Genomic DNA, 18007 nt, shown 5'->3' with positions numbered 1-18007 from the left:
TTGAACATTTGTATATTTTTGGTTCTAATAAAACCCCATGTCATTCCAAGCATGTGTGTCAGTTTGTACCTCTCTATCTACATTATTTCATGATTTATTCAGTTTTCAAATTTATACTGACTTTTTGATCACCATGTACATTCCAATCAGAACTTAGAATTTTATTGCTATTAACATCTGGTTTCAGTTGGTTTCTGGCTGTATTATTGTGTGAGCATTACTATCATTTATAAGCAAGACTAGTTCTGTGATCTTTTCATGGATGATCCTGCAGTTACTAGCACTGTATTAACATTTCCTTTCTCTGGTCTGTCATGATGAATCTTACTCTCTGTAGCCCATGGTACTAATATCTATTCCTCTCTGAAATCAGAATATAATTTATTGGGCCTTTGGTGGGAATTCTCTCCTCTTACAAACAAAATTTTCATGTCATGCATACTCTGCTACCCTTATAGCCACATTCTGTATGTAGTGCACAACTGTCCTATTAAGAGGGGTCCTACAATTCTCCATTCAGTGGCAGAGGTAAAGGAATTTGCATCCAAGATTGTCACAGAATAGTCTGAGCCTCTGGTTGGGCAAGATGGTGCAACAGTTAAGATATTGGAGTCACATTAGGGAGGAGTCACATTCAAGTTCTCACACAGACATCCATATTTATGGACTCCATGGTTTCACTAAATTACTTCTTCCTCCCTGAACAGTCAGAGAACATGCTTTATCTCCAATGATCTATTAGCCAACATGACATAAAATCACGACTTCCTTTCCTGCCCACCTTGTGGTGTCACTCTGTCTGACTGGAAAGTTTTTTTGGCAGTCATTTCAGTGCTGAGAAAACTACACAAAACTCCAGGATGGCCTGGCTGGTGGCAGCAAGATTATCTGTGCTGCTTAAGTACATGAAATGTTTGTTGTCAGCCCTCATGAGCTAACAATACTGTTTCAGCAAACAGATGTACTTGACAGGAGCATCATGGAAACAATGTCACATAACAATGGAGGTGAAATGAGAAATATACTAAATTTAGATCATTTACTGATGATTGTTTAATTCCCTATCATTTTTGCTGCAATCTGATGCAGTTAACCAACCAATACCAAATATTAGATAATATGCTATCACTGTTTGGTTTTCTATATGACAGTTTCATAACTATCAGTACTGATGATAAAATACATGCCATAATGCACAGTACTCTTCCAAAGGGCATGGTCTGAAAAATGATAGTCATGACCATGATATCTGTTCACCAAATAATTCTTATTCCTAGCACCAGAAACCCAGGTGAGTGCATTTTTTGTTGCTACCACGCCAATGGCCTCATTTTTCCTCGAGCTGTTTCTCACTTATTTTACTTTTTCTCTCATGTTTCATTTAGCTTTACCTTACCTCTGCACTAGCATTACCTTTGACATCTTTCTGTGAGTTTTGTCCCCTCTTGACATTAATCTATTTTCCCTTTTATGACTCCATCTGTTATTACATTTCATTGTTCTGTAAACTGTATTGTTGTTTCTATTTTATTGACTTATGTTCGTCTCTTTTGCGATTTACTACTTCATGGCATTCTCTACAATTGTGCCTTTGATTTAATCAAGTTATCCAAATCCACTTTCTTATTCCCATATGGCTAATTTGTCAGCTGCTCATTCAGCTGAATATTGTCTGTTGGTGACATCTCTATGTTGACTTCCTAGTGATACTAGCAACATCTCTTATCACTTACTCAGCTGCAGCTTCATTAGTAGACTTCTTTTCTATTTCTATTTAAGAGGTAACCATAGATAGTGGCAGGTACACAGAAGATGGAAAGTATAAATTTTGGCTTCCACATGGGAAAAATATATTAAAAACAAAGATTCCAAGACTTACCAAGCGGGAAAGCGCCGGTAGATAGGCACAATGAATAAAACACACAAACACACACACAGAATTTCGAGCTTTCGCAACCGGCGGCTGCTTCGTCAGGAAAGAGGGAAGGAAAAGGAAAGATGAAAGGATGTGGGTTTTAAGGGAGAGGATAAGGAGTCATACCAATCCCGGGAGTGGAAAGACTTACCTTAGGGGGAAAAAAGGATAGGTATATACCCGCGCGCACACGCACATACATGCATATCCATCCATACATACACAGACACAAGCGGACATATTTAAAGGCAAAAGATAATATGCTATCACTGTTTGGTTTTCTATATGACAGTTTCATAACTATCAGTACTGATGATAAAATACATGCCATAATGCACAGTACTCTTCCAAAGGGCATGGTCTGCAAAATGATAGTCATGACCATGATATCTTTGCCTTTAAATATGTCCGCTTGTGTCTGTGTATGTATGGATGGATATGCATGTATGTGTGTGTGCGCGCGAGTATATACCTATCCTTTTTCCCCCTAAGGTAAGTCTTTCCGCTCCCGGGATTGGAATTACTGATAGCACTCACATCTTCTGTGCAAAATGTCCATTAAATGACATTACCAACACAATTAATGTAAGCCAAATTCATTTGAACAAATATCATGCAAGCAGAACTATCATTATAGTAAGCATATCAATAGCTACATCAGCTTACAGAATACCATGACGTTCATTACTAGATTCTACTAATTGATTCCCTGATGTTTTTTCTTCAATGTGAGAAATCCTCCCGTCTTTTCATGTGTTTAGCAATAATAAGAGCTTTCTTTCTTATTCCATTCATGTATTAAGTGGATAAAAAGGCTGTATATGTGCCTCTATCATGGGCCATGATCTATCCCTAAATGAGATATATACTGGCGGAAGCATAATGCTCTCACAGTCTTCTGCTAATACTAGTTCTCCAAATTAGCCCAATAGACCTTCACGAGAACTATGTAATCTTTTACTCATTTCAGGCCCCTGAGTATTTCTGTTCCACTTTTGGATGGGCTTTTCTGATCTGTTATGATTCTAGCAGCATGTCTCTGAATTTATCTGAAATCTGGTATCATGCCTACTTGTTAAGGCCTCTAAAAACTAGAACAAGATTAATAAATCTAAGTGTTCCATTGTCCTTCACCAATAGTGATCTTATGTGATTTTGTCCCATCTCATATTGTTTCTTAGTATTACCCCTAAATACACAATGTAACTTGCTCAAGATGTTTACCACTAATCTTGTTATCAGATACTATATGGTTCTTTCTCTTTGTTAGAGCTGTTATCTTACATCTATCTACTGTTAAAGAGAGCTAACATTCATTACACCATGAGTCAATTTTCTCCAAATGTATCTGCAATGCTTTAGAATTGTCCAACAACGATACTCTCCCGCACACAACTGTGTTGCCAACGAACAGTCTTATAGTTTGGAGCACTTATGAATGCATATACATATTTGCACTTGTTCAGCTCTTTTAAATTTAAAGTCTATTTTGAAACCAATTAGCTGTTAATAGTAACATTTATTACTTCAAAAGATGATTTTGAAATTCTTACCTGCTCGGGGACTACACTTTGGGCTGGATTTTTGTGGACTCTTGTTTGGGGCTTCCTCTTCTTTTGGACGAGGTACCACTGGCTCCAGTTTCTCTCGGGTTGGAGATGGCAGCAAAGCACCATCAGCTGAAACAAGACAATTCATCTACATGCTCACTGAGAGTTTTAAAGTTAAATTTGTGCAAAACATATTTTATTGCCAGAGTAAATGTTTTATTTTCTGATTTTCAACAAAATTTTAATATATATGTGTTGAACAACTTATTATGAATTATGAAGCACTGTTTTAGCTTAAAAAGGCATAAAAAAAGAATCAGTGGTAAAGGAGGGCAATATTCATCAAGAACAAAGTTCTGTTTTGTGGTGGTGGTGGTAGTGTGGCAGATATGATACACTAGTTGAGATGGAAGTCATTACAGCATAGACGTTTTTCGTCGCGGCGAGACCTTTTTACGAAATTTCAGTCACCAACTTTCTCTTCCGAATGCGAAAATATTTTGTTGAGCCCAACCTACATAGGTAGGAATGATCATCAAAATAAAATAAGAGAAATCAGAGCTCGAACAGAAAGGTTTAGGTGTTCGTTTTTCCCGCTCGCTGTTCGGGAGTGGAATAGTAGAGAGATAGTATGATTGTGGTTCGATGAACCCTCTGCCAAGCACTTAAATGTGAATTGCAGAGTAGTCATGTAGATGTAGATGTACATGTAGATGTAGATGTAGTCTGGTTTGAGGGTATACAGCAACACCAGAATTGAACTATGTACTGCCAATCAAATTTGGGGCAGATTGCTTACTGTTGCAATTTAATAAATTTACTGTAATTAGTGACACAGAAATTAATACTGGAGTTACTCAAAATAAAGAATTAAAAATTATGCAGTTGTAATATGCAATAGAAATGAAAATTGTGAAAAGCCTGACACTGAAGAAAGAGGAAACATATTCAATGAAAATTGTGAAAAACCTGGCACTGAAAAAAGAGGAGTTAGAGGAGAAATAGGAGACATCAAGTGGTAAATAATACAGTTAGGCCATTGATAACAAAGTTTGTGGGAAAGCTAGTATAAGAAGAGACAATAATAAATGCTGGCAAAAACATACCCTTTAACATCTGCACATATTAGGCTTTGTTTCAACCTATAATGTAGCTAGTTCATCCTTTTTTCCATCTTGTAATGTATCCCTTTCCTCCTTTTCTTTGGAATAAGAAATGTCCATTCAGGAAAGGTGAGAAATTTGGGTATTCTTTAATATGCTTCTTTCCACCTTGCCATGATTTCAAATTTTTTAAATCAGTAAAGCAATAGTATTTTTCATTTGATTTTTGTAAACACAAATTTTTCCACTCTTTCATTCTTATTCTGACCCCTTCATGATAAAATTTAGTAACTGATTCTCTATGGTTTAACAACTAAATTCAAAAAATGCTGAGGAAGCAAAGGTTGTTGCACTCTCAGTTCAAGAGAGAACACACCAACACACCAATGATGACATATAAAGGTTAGAAGAGATTCACACAACTGTGATGAGGTCTATGCGTGAAGAACACAACAACCACCACCATCATATCTTACCAAAATATCTGGGCAAGAACATGAGAAAATTCTGGTCCCATGTAAAATTGCTAAGCAGACTTAAGGCTTCCATCCAGTCATTCACTGGCCAGTTTGCTGTAGCAGTTGAAGCTGGCAAAACGAAAATGGAAATTTTATATTTTACATTTAAGAAATCATTCAGGCAGGAGAACCATACAAGCATACCATCATTTGAACATCAAACAGACTCATGTATAGATTGCATAGTAATAAGCAGTCCTGGCATAGAGAAACAACTGAAAGAGTTAAAAATAAATAAGTTGCCAGGTCTGGATAGAATCCTACTTTGGTTTTACAAAGAGTACTATACTTGACTGGCTCCTTACTTAGCTTGCATTTATCATGAATCTCTTGCCCAACACAAGGTCACAAGCAACTGGAAGAGAGTGCAGGTGACTCCAGTATATAAGAAGGATAAAAGAATGGGCCTCCTATATTACAGACCATTCTCCTTAACATTGGTTTGCTGCAGAATTCTTGAATGTATCCTAAGTTCAAATATAATAAATTTGCTTTGGACTGAGAAGCTTATGTCCACAAATTAGTACCATGTTAGAATGCATGACTTGTGCAAAACTCAGCTTGCCCTTTCCTCAAATGATATGCGGTGAACTATGGATCAAGGCCAATAGGAAGATTCTATATTTCTAGATTTCTGAAAAGCATTTGACACAGTGCACCACTGCAGACTTTTAACAAAGGTTTGAGTATATGGAATAGGTTTCCAGATATGTGAGAGACTTGAAGACTTCTTAATAATAGATCCTAATATGTTGTCATCAATGGTGAGTGTTGATCAGGGACAAGGGTATTTCTAGAAGTGCCCCAGGGATGTGTGATATGACTGATATAGTTTTCTGTGGACATGGTGGGCAGCAATCTGCAGTGTTTGCTGATGATGCTGCAGTGTACGTAAAGGTGTCAAAGTTGAGTGACTGTAGGAGGATACAAGCTGGTTTGGACAAAATTTCTAGTTGATGTTTGGCTACAGCATTAGTAGTGTCCTGCTTGACACAGTCATATTGTCTGAATATGAGGGTGTAGTATTGCAAAGCAGTATGAAATGGAACAAGCACATGTGGATTGTAGTAGGGAACTTCATTTTATTGTGAGAATTTTGGGAAAGTGTGATTGATTTGTAAAGAATACTGCTTATAGGACACTGGAGTGAGCTTTTCTTGACTACTATTTGAGGTTTTGGGGTCTACACCAAATTTGATTAAAGGAAGACACCAAAGTAGTTCAGAGGTAGCCTGCTAGATTTGTTACTGGAGTTTTGAACAACATGCAAGTATTGTGGGGATGCTTTGGGAACTCAAGTGAGAATCCCTGGAGAGAAGCCATTGTTCTTTTTGAGAAACACTATTGAAAAAATTTAGAGAACCAGAATTTGAAGCTGACAGCAGAATGACTCTACTGGTGCCAACATACATTTTGCATAAGGACCATGAAGATAAGATACAAGAAATTAGGGCTTCTATGGAGGCATATAGATAGTCATTTTTCCCTCACTCTATATTGAGTGGAACAGGAAAGGAAACAATGAGTAATGATACAGGGTACCCTCTGCCATGCAGCATACAGTGGCTTGGTGAGTGTGTATGTAGATCTAGATGTATATGTGGATGTATATTCATAGCTAACATTACCAACCTTACTCACAACGTATTTTAGAACTGTTCTACATTTACTTAAATACATCAACAAATATCATAGCCAATTTCAACTGTGAATATAGCAATTCAGTTGGAAAATGAAGATGAAGTAAGATAGGTCACAAGTGAAGATGATGAAAAATGAGTCCTGGAGATATCAATAACAAATAACACAGTTACACTCAACACAAGAAAAATGAAAATACAAATGAAGGATTTAGTTTGTTAAATAAAATGCAGAGACATTAGGAAAAAGAAACTTAATTTCATGCTTTTGAAATTGCATATTTCATAATACTTAAGTAAATCCAAAAGGAACAGAAGATTGCTTACAAATGCCACACAGTGTGAGGAAGGGAGAAGGAAAGAATATTATGGTTTAACAATCTGTCAATGATGAGGTCATTAAAGATGGAACATAACCTCAGACTGAAAAGAATGGGGATAATAACTTCACGAAAACTATTAGAAACATACATCTGAATGGCCAGACGGGTTATTGAGCCCACTCTTAAATGTGGCTACAGTTCCTTAACCACTGCATCATCTCATTTAGTAACCCAGAACATACATATGAGATCCACATAAGGACGGGGCCAGAAGGTACAGGACAGTTCTGAGTCCTGAGTACCATGAATTTGCCAATTACATGAAGAATGAATTTTCATTATCTGATTTATTTATTAGAAATGTTTGAAGAAAAGATGAATGACTCTACTGGTGCCAACATACATTTTGCATAAGGACCATGAAGATAAGACACAAGAAATTAGGGCTTCTATGGAGGCATATAGATAGTCATTGAGGTTATTTAAATCTGTCAGGAAATGTGCCCTGAGTCACTAATTAATAACGAAGATAGCTTACAGCTAATCATATGAAGTCGTCATAAGATTTTAATATTCTGCAACAACCATCATCATAGCCACCAGAATTACTATTTTGTAGGTATCTGAAGAATTATGTAATCTCCTTATGCATTCTATTTTTGAAAGTACAGTTTGTTGATGGTGCACAAGTAAATTTAACACACCTGTATTTAGTTGTTTATCACTTGGTAGAGTGTTTGCAGCCACTGTGAGGAAGTAATCATTAAATTTGGTGTACAATGATTTGAAAGTGCCATCATTTCTGCCAGAGCTATTTTCTGGGTGCTCTATTTCATTTGGATGACTAGTTTTGTCTGTTTCTTGTTTAATAATGTTCCAATTAATATCAGCCTTATTTTAAGAGCGTTTAATTTTTTGCAAACATGAGTTTTTAATGACAGAGTGGAGGACTTGACAGTACTGATGATAATGGAGTTCCAAATCTTGATCACTGCTTGTTCTCTGAATTTTAGCTTTCTCTTCCTAACACAACATACTTTAATCCCAGGAATTTTCCATACCTTGTCCTTGCTTCTGTTCAGTTTTTCTCTTATTTGTTTTAGAGAAACAGGATTCAAAGTCCTGGAAGAATGCATTGAAGAAAAAGTTAAATTATTTTTTAAAGTCCCCAGTTTAAGCTGCACAGTATTTCCCAGAGACATCCACTCGTTGTCTTCAGGTGCATGCATAAAGATGATGAGCAGCTGTCTCATGGAAATACTGTACAGCTTAGACCAAACCATCTGATACTGTGCCCATGAAACTTTCAAGCAGTTATTACACTGAGAAAGACACTAACAGTGCAAGAGTTAAATGTCCATCAACATTGTCTGCCTTATAAATTTCTCCCAGGTGTTCTTCCTTTAATCTCTCTTTAAAAACTGATACCACTATTTCTGAACAACTAAAGAAAATTTGATATCCACACACTTGCTCCTGTTGTGCGCTCCAGATGATGCCGTATAAGATATTCTCGTTTCGATCGAGGGAATTCTTTCTTCATCTCCTCTTTCAATTCCTCCCGTTTCTCTTCTTTCTTCTCTTCTTTTTTATCTTCTTTTTTATCTTCTTTTTTCTCTTCATTTTTCTCCTCTTGTTTCTCCTCTTTTTTTTCTTCCTGTAAATTGGCACAATTAAGTTTTAAAAACAACACACTCCTGTTACCATAAACTTAGTAAATTTACTGAAATAACAAAAATTGTCAAACAAGTTTAAAATATCTGTTTTGTTCCATAATATATCAAGCTCTGTATTTTCATTTATTCTTAACCATCATCCATAAGTTAAGAATGCATCACAAAATTTGAGAAATGTTTGAAACATATGGAAAAATGCCATTTACTATTATTATCCATGCAAATTACATCAACGCTAAGAAATCGAGTTACTACATACATTACTCATGCACTACATAGAAAAATATTGCAGTGTAATAACTGAGCCAGTAAATAAAGTTGAGTGGCACAAAATAATGGTATATCAGACAATAGAATATCAGTAAAATTCTACAAACATAAACACTTCTGCTTATATAAACACAGAAAAAGTTATGCAAAAATATGTTACAAATATCTATGTAGCACAAATCAGTGTAGCTGTATAAACATTTACATTGATAGTTTTAAAATGAAATATTCACTAAAGCACTCAGCATCAGTCAACTGCTCATTGCAGGCTTTGAAAATGGCCAGTATGACAATAATTTGCTTTTGGGACGTACAGATACATGCTATAATGTTGAACAAACATTCAGAAATTTACAGTCATTATCAGAAGCAATTCAGTATAAAAATACACATACTAAGAGACTATTTCTTATTTGAAGATCTAAAAATTTCTCTATACCTATAACAACTTCTAGTGTCAAATAATCCATCAGATTCTAGAGTTAGCCTCGTACTTACTCATTTCTTTTGCAATATGAAAAAAAACTTATTTTCATCTATCATTAACATATGGTGCACACATAACTGGCTGCTTATATACAAAAAGGTGATAACAGAATTAGAGAAAACAGATGAAATTGCTATATATATATATATTTTGTATAAGTATTTGTGGACATATTATATAAGTACTTCAACTGATATTTTGAAACAGGGTACAGTTTTTGTTAATGTAAATATGTGACACAAGTACTTGTACCTATAGGTATACAGTCAAGAACATAAGAAAAAAAGAGTGAAAAAGAGTTTGCTTCTGTAGTGAAGAGATATCTGCTCAAGAAAACATTGCTAACTACAATTAATTAACATATATTATAAAAAAAATAATGCACATATAGTGTTAGAGGAAAGAAACATGTTGCCCATCAACTTTAAACAGGTAATGCAGGGCTATGTTTTAAAAATATGAAACAGAATATAGAAATATTTTGCAAAAAATTCTATTAAAATTTGTCTACTCTTACCAAAGTTAAATTTTAATTAATGGAGGATTTCACAACATATTCTAAGTATGGGTTTCCCATAAGTAATGATATGATCCTTTCAGACTGACATCTGCTAACTTACCCGCTTTCTTTCATAACGTGTAATCTTATCTTGGAATGTTGATACTCTAGCAGACTTTGGGCGATGGGAAACTGGCTTTGTGGGGGAGCTTTTCTTTGTATTTTCTTTCTCTTTTTCCTCCTTGGAAATGGATCTGGAATTTAAAAGGGCAATTGCTCTACATCAACATCCTGAACATCACTGAACTGATGCACCTGCTGTTTTAAAAAAAAGGAATCATGTTTATGCCATAAGGCCTAAACAATGACTTTGATTTTATATACTTATAAAACAACCAAGAGTTATAAGAAACAAGTCAGTACAATACCAAAGAATATGGAAATAGTTAATCAAGAGACTGAACAGATAGGAAAGGAGGAGAGAGAGTGGAAAGAGCAGGAGAAGTTCTGCAGAATATCATTCAAAAGAGACTCATCAGACAGTGGAGATCAATCAAACATTCCTTTGTTGTCAACAAAAGGGGGCCGAGGGAGAGTTTCGATGGACGTACAAGTGCCATGTCTTCCTACATATTGTAACCCATCTTCTCTGAGTAGTCATAGGCAGTGTCTGTCATGAACCCAGAATTGCCTTATAATTCTTTTTGTAACACAGAAACTAACAGCAAAATATGACATTTACAACTTAGTGTTAGCTACAATGCTGCATGCAGTATTTTCATTGTTAGATCTGTAAAATTGGCAGTGACTTGACACAAGTAGCCCAAACTCTTCCAACATCTACTAATTCAGAACTAGAGAGCACAGTGATCAAAAAAAGTTTGAAAATAGCAGAAAACAGCATAGTTCCTCTTTTCCACACTTTCTTGCTTGTTTGTACTTGGTAGGTTTGTCGGTTTTATCTTTCTCTCAGAATGACTCGACATTTCCCACACCACTTCGTCTGACAGTATTATTCTTCTGTTTTAGAAAATAAAATCTAAATTTGTAATATTTCCCCAATTATATACAAGTTCTTTGAATCTGACGCCAGTTTATATCTGTACAAATTACATTTTTGCCACTTTTCAGCAGACCTCAAAAAGCTTGTGGCATTCTTATGAGTTGTCAACCAGAGAGTGTCTATATCATTGTATGCTTTAGAATTCATACAGTTTACAAAAATTTGTATTGAAATATATATTAAACTTACGTACTACCTAACAGCCCATTTGTAAATAAATTTGGCTACAATATTGAAATTAGTGCTACCAGTTCCATATACGTCCAGTGATGGGAAATATGTGTAGAATTAATTTTATTATTTCATTTATGCACTAATTTGAATAACTAATTTAACATACAGGAGACACCATCAAGGTGCATTGTTTCTTAATCATAAAAAAGATAACCAACATAAATTCTATATAACTATAAAAACCTAAATTAATATTGAACAACAGTGGAACTTACTGGATGGAATAATACATAAAATAAGGGAAAGACAGACACTCACCTACAGCTGACTGACATGTGGCTCACAGAAACATGAACAGAGAAATATTTATAATAGCTTTCGAGCTCTTGCTCTTTCTCTAGTTGATGTACACACATTCATGCACACAACCACACAGAAGACAAATGTTGATGCCTGTGGTCATGGGTGTGTGTGTTTGGGTGTCTGTGTATAAAGTTTTCTTTTGCATATTCCTATGTGCAACACACATCAGTAAGCTATAGATGACTGGTTGCTTTTCCTTTATTTTGTTTTATAAAAAATGTTAATTCTAACATGAGTTCTCCAAAGACAGTGCTACAATCACTCAGAAATTCTATTATTAAATCATTACAATTCAGTGTAAAGTTGGAGTGTAAACTTTTTTTATAAAAGCAACATGTGTAATATAGATGTGTCTGCCTTTAAATTTGCCATGAATCATCGTGAACGTATCAAGTACAGTTTGTAAAAAGAGTTTCAGTCTGTGACACAGAAGCATGAAATTCCCTTCATTTCTGGTATTTTTCAAACATTCAGAATGATTGCCTGAAAATAATTCTGAATTTTTTATGTACAAAGTTAAAATACAAAGATGCAGAGTAGTTAAAACATTTAGCTTTCTAACTAGTATAAGAACAAATCCCTGGGGTATGTCTAGACAGATTTCTCCAGACTTTGTGTTACACATATTTCTACTCAGATAAACAATCTACTCACCAAGTGACGGCAAAACACACACACAACAGGAAGCTATAATTAGGCAAGCTTTCAGAGCCAGTGGCTCCTTCTTCAGGCAGAAGGGCTGGCAGAGAAGGAAGAGGGGTGAAGGAAAAGAACTGGAGATGTCTTAGGGAAAAGGGTAGATTTCAGGAAAGTCACCCAGTACTGCAGGTCAGGGGAGACTGACTGGATGGGATGAGAAGGAAAGACTGATTGTTGGGGACTGCATCAGACAAGATTTGAAGACCTAAGAGGTTAAAGGTGGAAGACAGGGTAATATGCAAGACAGAGATTGCTGCTTAAACATCATGCATGAGTTAATAAGAGTGAAAAGCTTAGAGCATCGTGGGATCATATGTAACAGAGAAAGGGGGAGGGGGGTGAAAAATAGATGGGTAAGACAATGAAAGATGTATTACACTAAAATGGAGTGGACAAAAGAGTAGTTACTGTGAAGAATTGCTGAGACAGAAGAAATTAATGAAAATTAAAACCAAGTGGGTGGCAAGAACTAGGGACATGTTGTAGGGCTAGTTCCCACTTGTGCAGTTCTGAGAAACTGGTGTCTGGGGAAAGAATCCAGGTGATGATGATGTAAAAGGCCAAACAGCATTCACATAACAGCTGGCATATGACATGTTGTTTCACAGGTGGCTCCACCTTTGATAGTATATGTTTTGCCAGTTACAGGGCTGGCATAGGCGGTGGTAGAAAGGTGAATAAGTCAAGTCTTGCAGCAGGGACAGTCATAGGGGTAGGAGCCATAGGGTATGGAGATGTGTGCAGAAGAAGCATAGGGTCTGACAAGAATATTGCAGAGATTGGGAGGGCAAAGAAAAGCTATTCTACATGTGGTGTGCACAACATGCACGATGTTTAAGAAATAATCTCTGTCTTGCATATTACACAGTCTCCCACCTTTAAGCTCTCAGGTTTCCAAATCTCATACAATGCTGTTCCCAACAATCAGTCTTTCCTTCTCATCCCGTCTGGTAAGTCTCCTCTCACCTGTGGTTCTGCCTAACTTTCCTGAAATCTACCCCTTTTCCCACTGACTCCAAAATCTTGCCTAATTATAACTTTCTTTTGTTTGTGTATTCTGCCACTGCTTGATTAGTAGATTTTTTTATCCATTCAGTTAACTTATTTTGTGAAATATTGATTTTTCATATGTTACATATTTATATTTGCAGTTTTTGTTGTTTTCATTCCCTCAAAATATTGTTCCATACTGACAGTATATGTGGGATGCTCTCTATCCCTTCTCCACAACTGATGCACAAGGCAGTACTGCACAGGAAAGGCTGTGTCATTTGTTTAACAGTTAGTGAACATGTTAAGACCTAGACAACTATTTTTAACCAAAAATATCCCAGGGAATTTCACACAGTTATTTCTATTAAGCTTCTAGTTCTTTGCATAATTTCAAAATAATTTAATTTTGAATGCTCACATTTAAATTGTGTTAGTTAAATGTTTGCAGAGTTTAATCTTAATCTAATTAAGCTGTGGTGCCTGTAGTACTTGGAAAAAATTCTCTATGGCTTCAATGAGCATACACATCTCATCTGTACATAAAAAAAGAATGGCATTTTATAGTTATTGCTAAAACAGTTATAGAAAATAAAAACAGGATTGAGCTCAGTACAGGACCTAATGGGACTACCTGATAAAAAATTTGAAAACTAAAAAATTATTGGCATTGTCTTGAGGTAAAATTAGTTTCTTTCTGTTGATAATATGATCAAAATTATCTACAACCAGGGTCCCATATCCATATTTTGCCAATTTGTAGAGTGGCAAATGGGAGTCAACCTGTCAAATGGTTCATGGACTGAGCCAAGACAGTATGACCACCTGCTTAATAGTGGGTTCGTCCGCCTTTGGCACATGGTACAGTAGAATTACTGCATGACACAGATTTGACAAGCCACTGGTAGGTTTCTGGAAGTATGTAGCACCATATGTCTATGCAAAGCTCCTGCAATTCCCATAAATTATGGGGCTGTGGCTTGCAGGCACAGAGATGATGCAAAATAATGGCCCAGATATGTTCCATTGGTTTAGGTGAAACTGGTGGACAAGACATCAATGAGTTCACTGTCATGCTTCTCAAACCACTGTAGCATGATTCTGGCCTTGTGACAATGACAGTTATCCTGCTGGAAGATGCCATCATAACTGGGAAAGACATCAAGCAAGAAGGTATGTAGGTATCCACATTAATGTTCACATAGCCTACAGCTGTAATGGTGCCTTCAGTTTTTACCACAGGTACTACAAACGCCCAAGTGAACATCATCCACAGCATAATACTGCTCCCACCGGCCTGCATCTATGGTGCTGTACACATTTGAAGCAGTCATTCACCTAGATGATGGGACATCTGGATACAACCATTGACCTAGTGTAACAAGAAATCTGATTTATCCAACCAGGCAACACATTTCCCTTGATCTATGGTTCAATCTCAGATATCCTGTTCACACTGCAATTGTAGATGATGATGTCATGGGGCCAACATGGAAACACATAGGAGGATCTGCTATGGAGCCCCATGTTCAACAATGGAGCTAAATAGTGTGCTCCAAAACACTTGTTCCTGCATCAGCATTCTACTCCATCATCAGATCTGTCACCTACTCGTGGTTTCACTGTCCTTCATCCAATGTCAAAGAGACATGAAATACCCACAACAGTAGTACTTAGACATGAAATTCCCACAACAGTAGTACACAAACAGCCAACCATCCTCACTATTTCTGAGAAGCTCATTCGCAGACACCATGCGATAACAACTTGCCCCATGGGAAAGTCATTTATGTCAGTAACTTTCCCCATTTGTGGCCAATGATTCCCCATTTGTCTCTGCTTCTCTAACATATATTCCTTCCTGTGTCATGTGCCCACAGTGCAATTGGGTGGCATTCAGTCTCGTGGTGGACAGTGATCAAAATATTTTGGCTCAGAAGTGTATCTTAAAATGTTGTCGTATTAGCTGGCCAATATATCTTCAGTGCTATTTCCCACCATATCCAGCTGCTAATGTAACTTGTAAGCTACAACATAAATTACCTTGGCACAACAAGTCTTCATAGTTGGATTCCACAGTAAACAGTTGCTTTATATAGATGTTCAGCATTAAATACAACATCTAATTCTGATTCTGATTCCAATGTAGTGCCTGAGAAATGGTCAAGCAAGTTGTATATACGCAAATATGCAGTCTCCACAACAAAGTAGAAGAACAATCATTCCAAACAATATGTAGCCCCCTACTAAAAAACATCTCTGCAAATATGAATGAAAATATATCTGAGACATATTTTGCGAATTTTGTGTTTGTATCAGGAGAAAAAGGGAACTGTATCTGTCAGTCACAAGCAAACATTAAGGCACCGTGAGAAAAATATAGTCACACCAAGTAACAAAATAAAGATGATATGAGACATAATGAAGAAGAAGACTGGTGGAACTAGAGGTGAGGAGGTGCAGATAACTTTAAGAATAAAAGATATATTGTTAACAGTTGTGTATGGTGCTGCAAAAATTTTAACAAACATTTCATAACCATTATTAAAAAGGTGAAGATGTCAGATTCAGTAGATGATGCCATATCTTCAACCAGATATTACAAATAACTGCAGTAATATGAAGAGAACCTGCACTATACCAGAAGAAGTAATGTCCACCATCAAATCCTTAACATAAAGAAAAATTCTAAAAGATATGATAAATGATCAACAAAGTGTAATTGAAGAATATTTCTCTGAGTTTAGTAAGATTAAGTTATTTCTTGACCAGTCATTTATCACTGGAACATTTTCCAATTGGTTAAATATGCTGAAGTTAAGTTTCTTTATAAGAAAGGAACTAATGAAGCACTATAAAAAATCTGCCGAATTTCAATTTTGTTGGCATTCTCAAAAATTTTAGAAACAAATGAATTCTTAACCATCTGATTAATAATAATGTGTTGTCAGAGTCACAGTTTGGATTTCTACAGGCTCCTGATACTGAGAAGGAAAATTACTTGTACAGCAAGAATGAACTTAAATTTTTTAAATGAAAAATTACAAGCTATTTGTATAGTCGATGATGTGTCAAAGGGATTCTGTGTAAATCACAACATTCTTTTAAATAAACTGGAACATTATTGTTGACAGGAAATGGCTCAAAATGTCTCAGATCATATCTCTCTGAGAGGAAAAAAAACAGTGTCAATAAGAAATTGTACTGTGTTACGCCATCAGTATTATCCAATTAGGAATTAATTACATGTGGTGTCCCACAAGGTTTCATCCAATGGCCTTCACTTTTTCTTGTGTGTATTAACAATGTTTCATCAGTAACAGTACCTAATGCCAAGTTTGTTTTGTTTGCAGATGATATAAACATTGAAGTAAATGGAAAGTTACATATTTTTGGAAAGAGTTATTAATGAAATTTTTATGGACATTAATAAATGGTTCCTAGCCAATTCTCTGTCATTAACTTTGAAAACAGACACTATATGCAATGCAGAACTTGTAATAAGGGGTTTCCCCCCAGTATATGTCTAAAATATGACAACAAGCAGACAGAACAAGTTGACAGTGTTCAATTCTTGAGATTATAACATGATAACAAATTCAGCTGGGAGCAGAATACTAAAGAGCTGCTGAAAGGCCTCAACAAATCATTGTTAGCAATTTGCATCTTGTCAGATATAGGTGATATGAAAAAAGAAGATAACATACTTTACTTGCTTACATTCCCTAATGTCATATGGTATAATTTTTAGGGTAACTTACCAAACAAAGCTAAGGTTTTCTTAGTCCAAAAGCATGTAATACAAATTATTTGTGGTGTGAACTCACGAGTGTCTTGCTGAAGCCTGTTCAGTGAGCTGGGGATACTATCTACTGCTTCCCAATACGATTACCCACTAAACGAAATTTATCATAAATAACATCTCATTTTCAAACTACCAGTTCAGTTCATGGAACCAATAATAAATAGAAATAAGAAAAATCTAAATAAAGATTTAAAGTCATTTACTTTGATTTATAATGGTGTCCCTTAGACAGGAACACAAATTGTTAGTGTGACCAGCAGCCATAAGAAGTTTAGCTACTAATAAAAGTCAGTTTAAGAGTTGCCTGGAAGGGCTGGCCAATTCCTAATCCACTGATGATTTTCACAGTAGAAACAAGCTTCTGTCAAGAAGTGAATATTATCTGTATTTTTGTCTGGTTTGCCCCATGTTTATTCACATTTTCTAAGAGCTTGCATATTTCTTCCATGCATTAGCTTTTTGGCAAGATGTCTTTCCTGTGAAATAGTGTACTCTGTTTTTATTTTAAGTGCTTCATGTTGTTGTGACCTTAGTGTACTGTGAGAACTTTGCAGAACAGATTTTAGGGTTTGCTTATTCTTCTTGTTTATATTTTTTGTCCATCCTAATTTCAGTAATGCCACAGTTGGTTAATTTTATCTCTTGTTGAGGTCTGTTTGTTCTTTCTCACTTAGTCATAACTGCTTTGTTAACATTGTTTTGAGATTTGATAAAGTTTTTTACACAGTATGACACATATGGGGACTGGGATTGTTGTGTGCAGGCACAAGAAGAATTTACCACTGTCTGGAAACAGCTGAAATCTGTGTTGGCCACAAATGACAATCTTCAGAAAGCTGCTCAAGCTGCAAAAGTATTATGGCATCAGTAGTGAAACATATGACACCTATGGTACTGTTGGTATCCCTTGTAATGCTGCTGTCATTGTGTTT

General features: G+C 35.9%; 1 protein-coding gene across 1 annotated transcript in view; it reads right to left on the bottom strand.

Annotated features, from left to right (window-relative positions):
* The window catches only part of LOC126298052 (misshapen-like kinase 1), a 1491768-nt gene that overhangs the window by 171701 nt on the left and 1302060 nt on the right, over positions 1-18007 (bottom strand). Inside the window, exons 11-13 of the mRNA XM_049989371.1 lie at positions 10103-10235; positions 8520-8706; positions 3469-3594 (exon numbers count right to left, since the gene is read on the bottom strand). Coding sequence (XP_049845328.1) covers positions 3469-3594; positions 8520-8706; positions 10103-10235 — 446 coding nt within the window. The remainder of the gene's footprint in view (positions 1-3468; positions 3595-8519; positions 8707-10102; positions 10236-18007) is intronic.

Source organism: Schistocerca gregaria, chromosome X (genome assembly GCF_023897955.1).
Source record: "Schistocerca gregaria isolate iqSchGreg1 chromosome X, iqSchGreg1.2, whole genome shotgun sequence".
Taxonomy (NCBI): Eukaryota; Metazoa; Arthropoda; class Insecta; order Orthoptera; family Acrididae; genus Schistocerca; species Schistocerca gregaria.
Note: the sequence above shows the minus strand (reverse complement) of the source record. Positions and strands in the feature narration are given on the sequence as shown.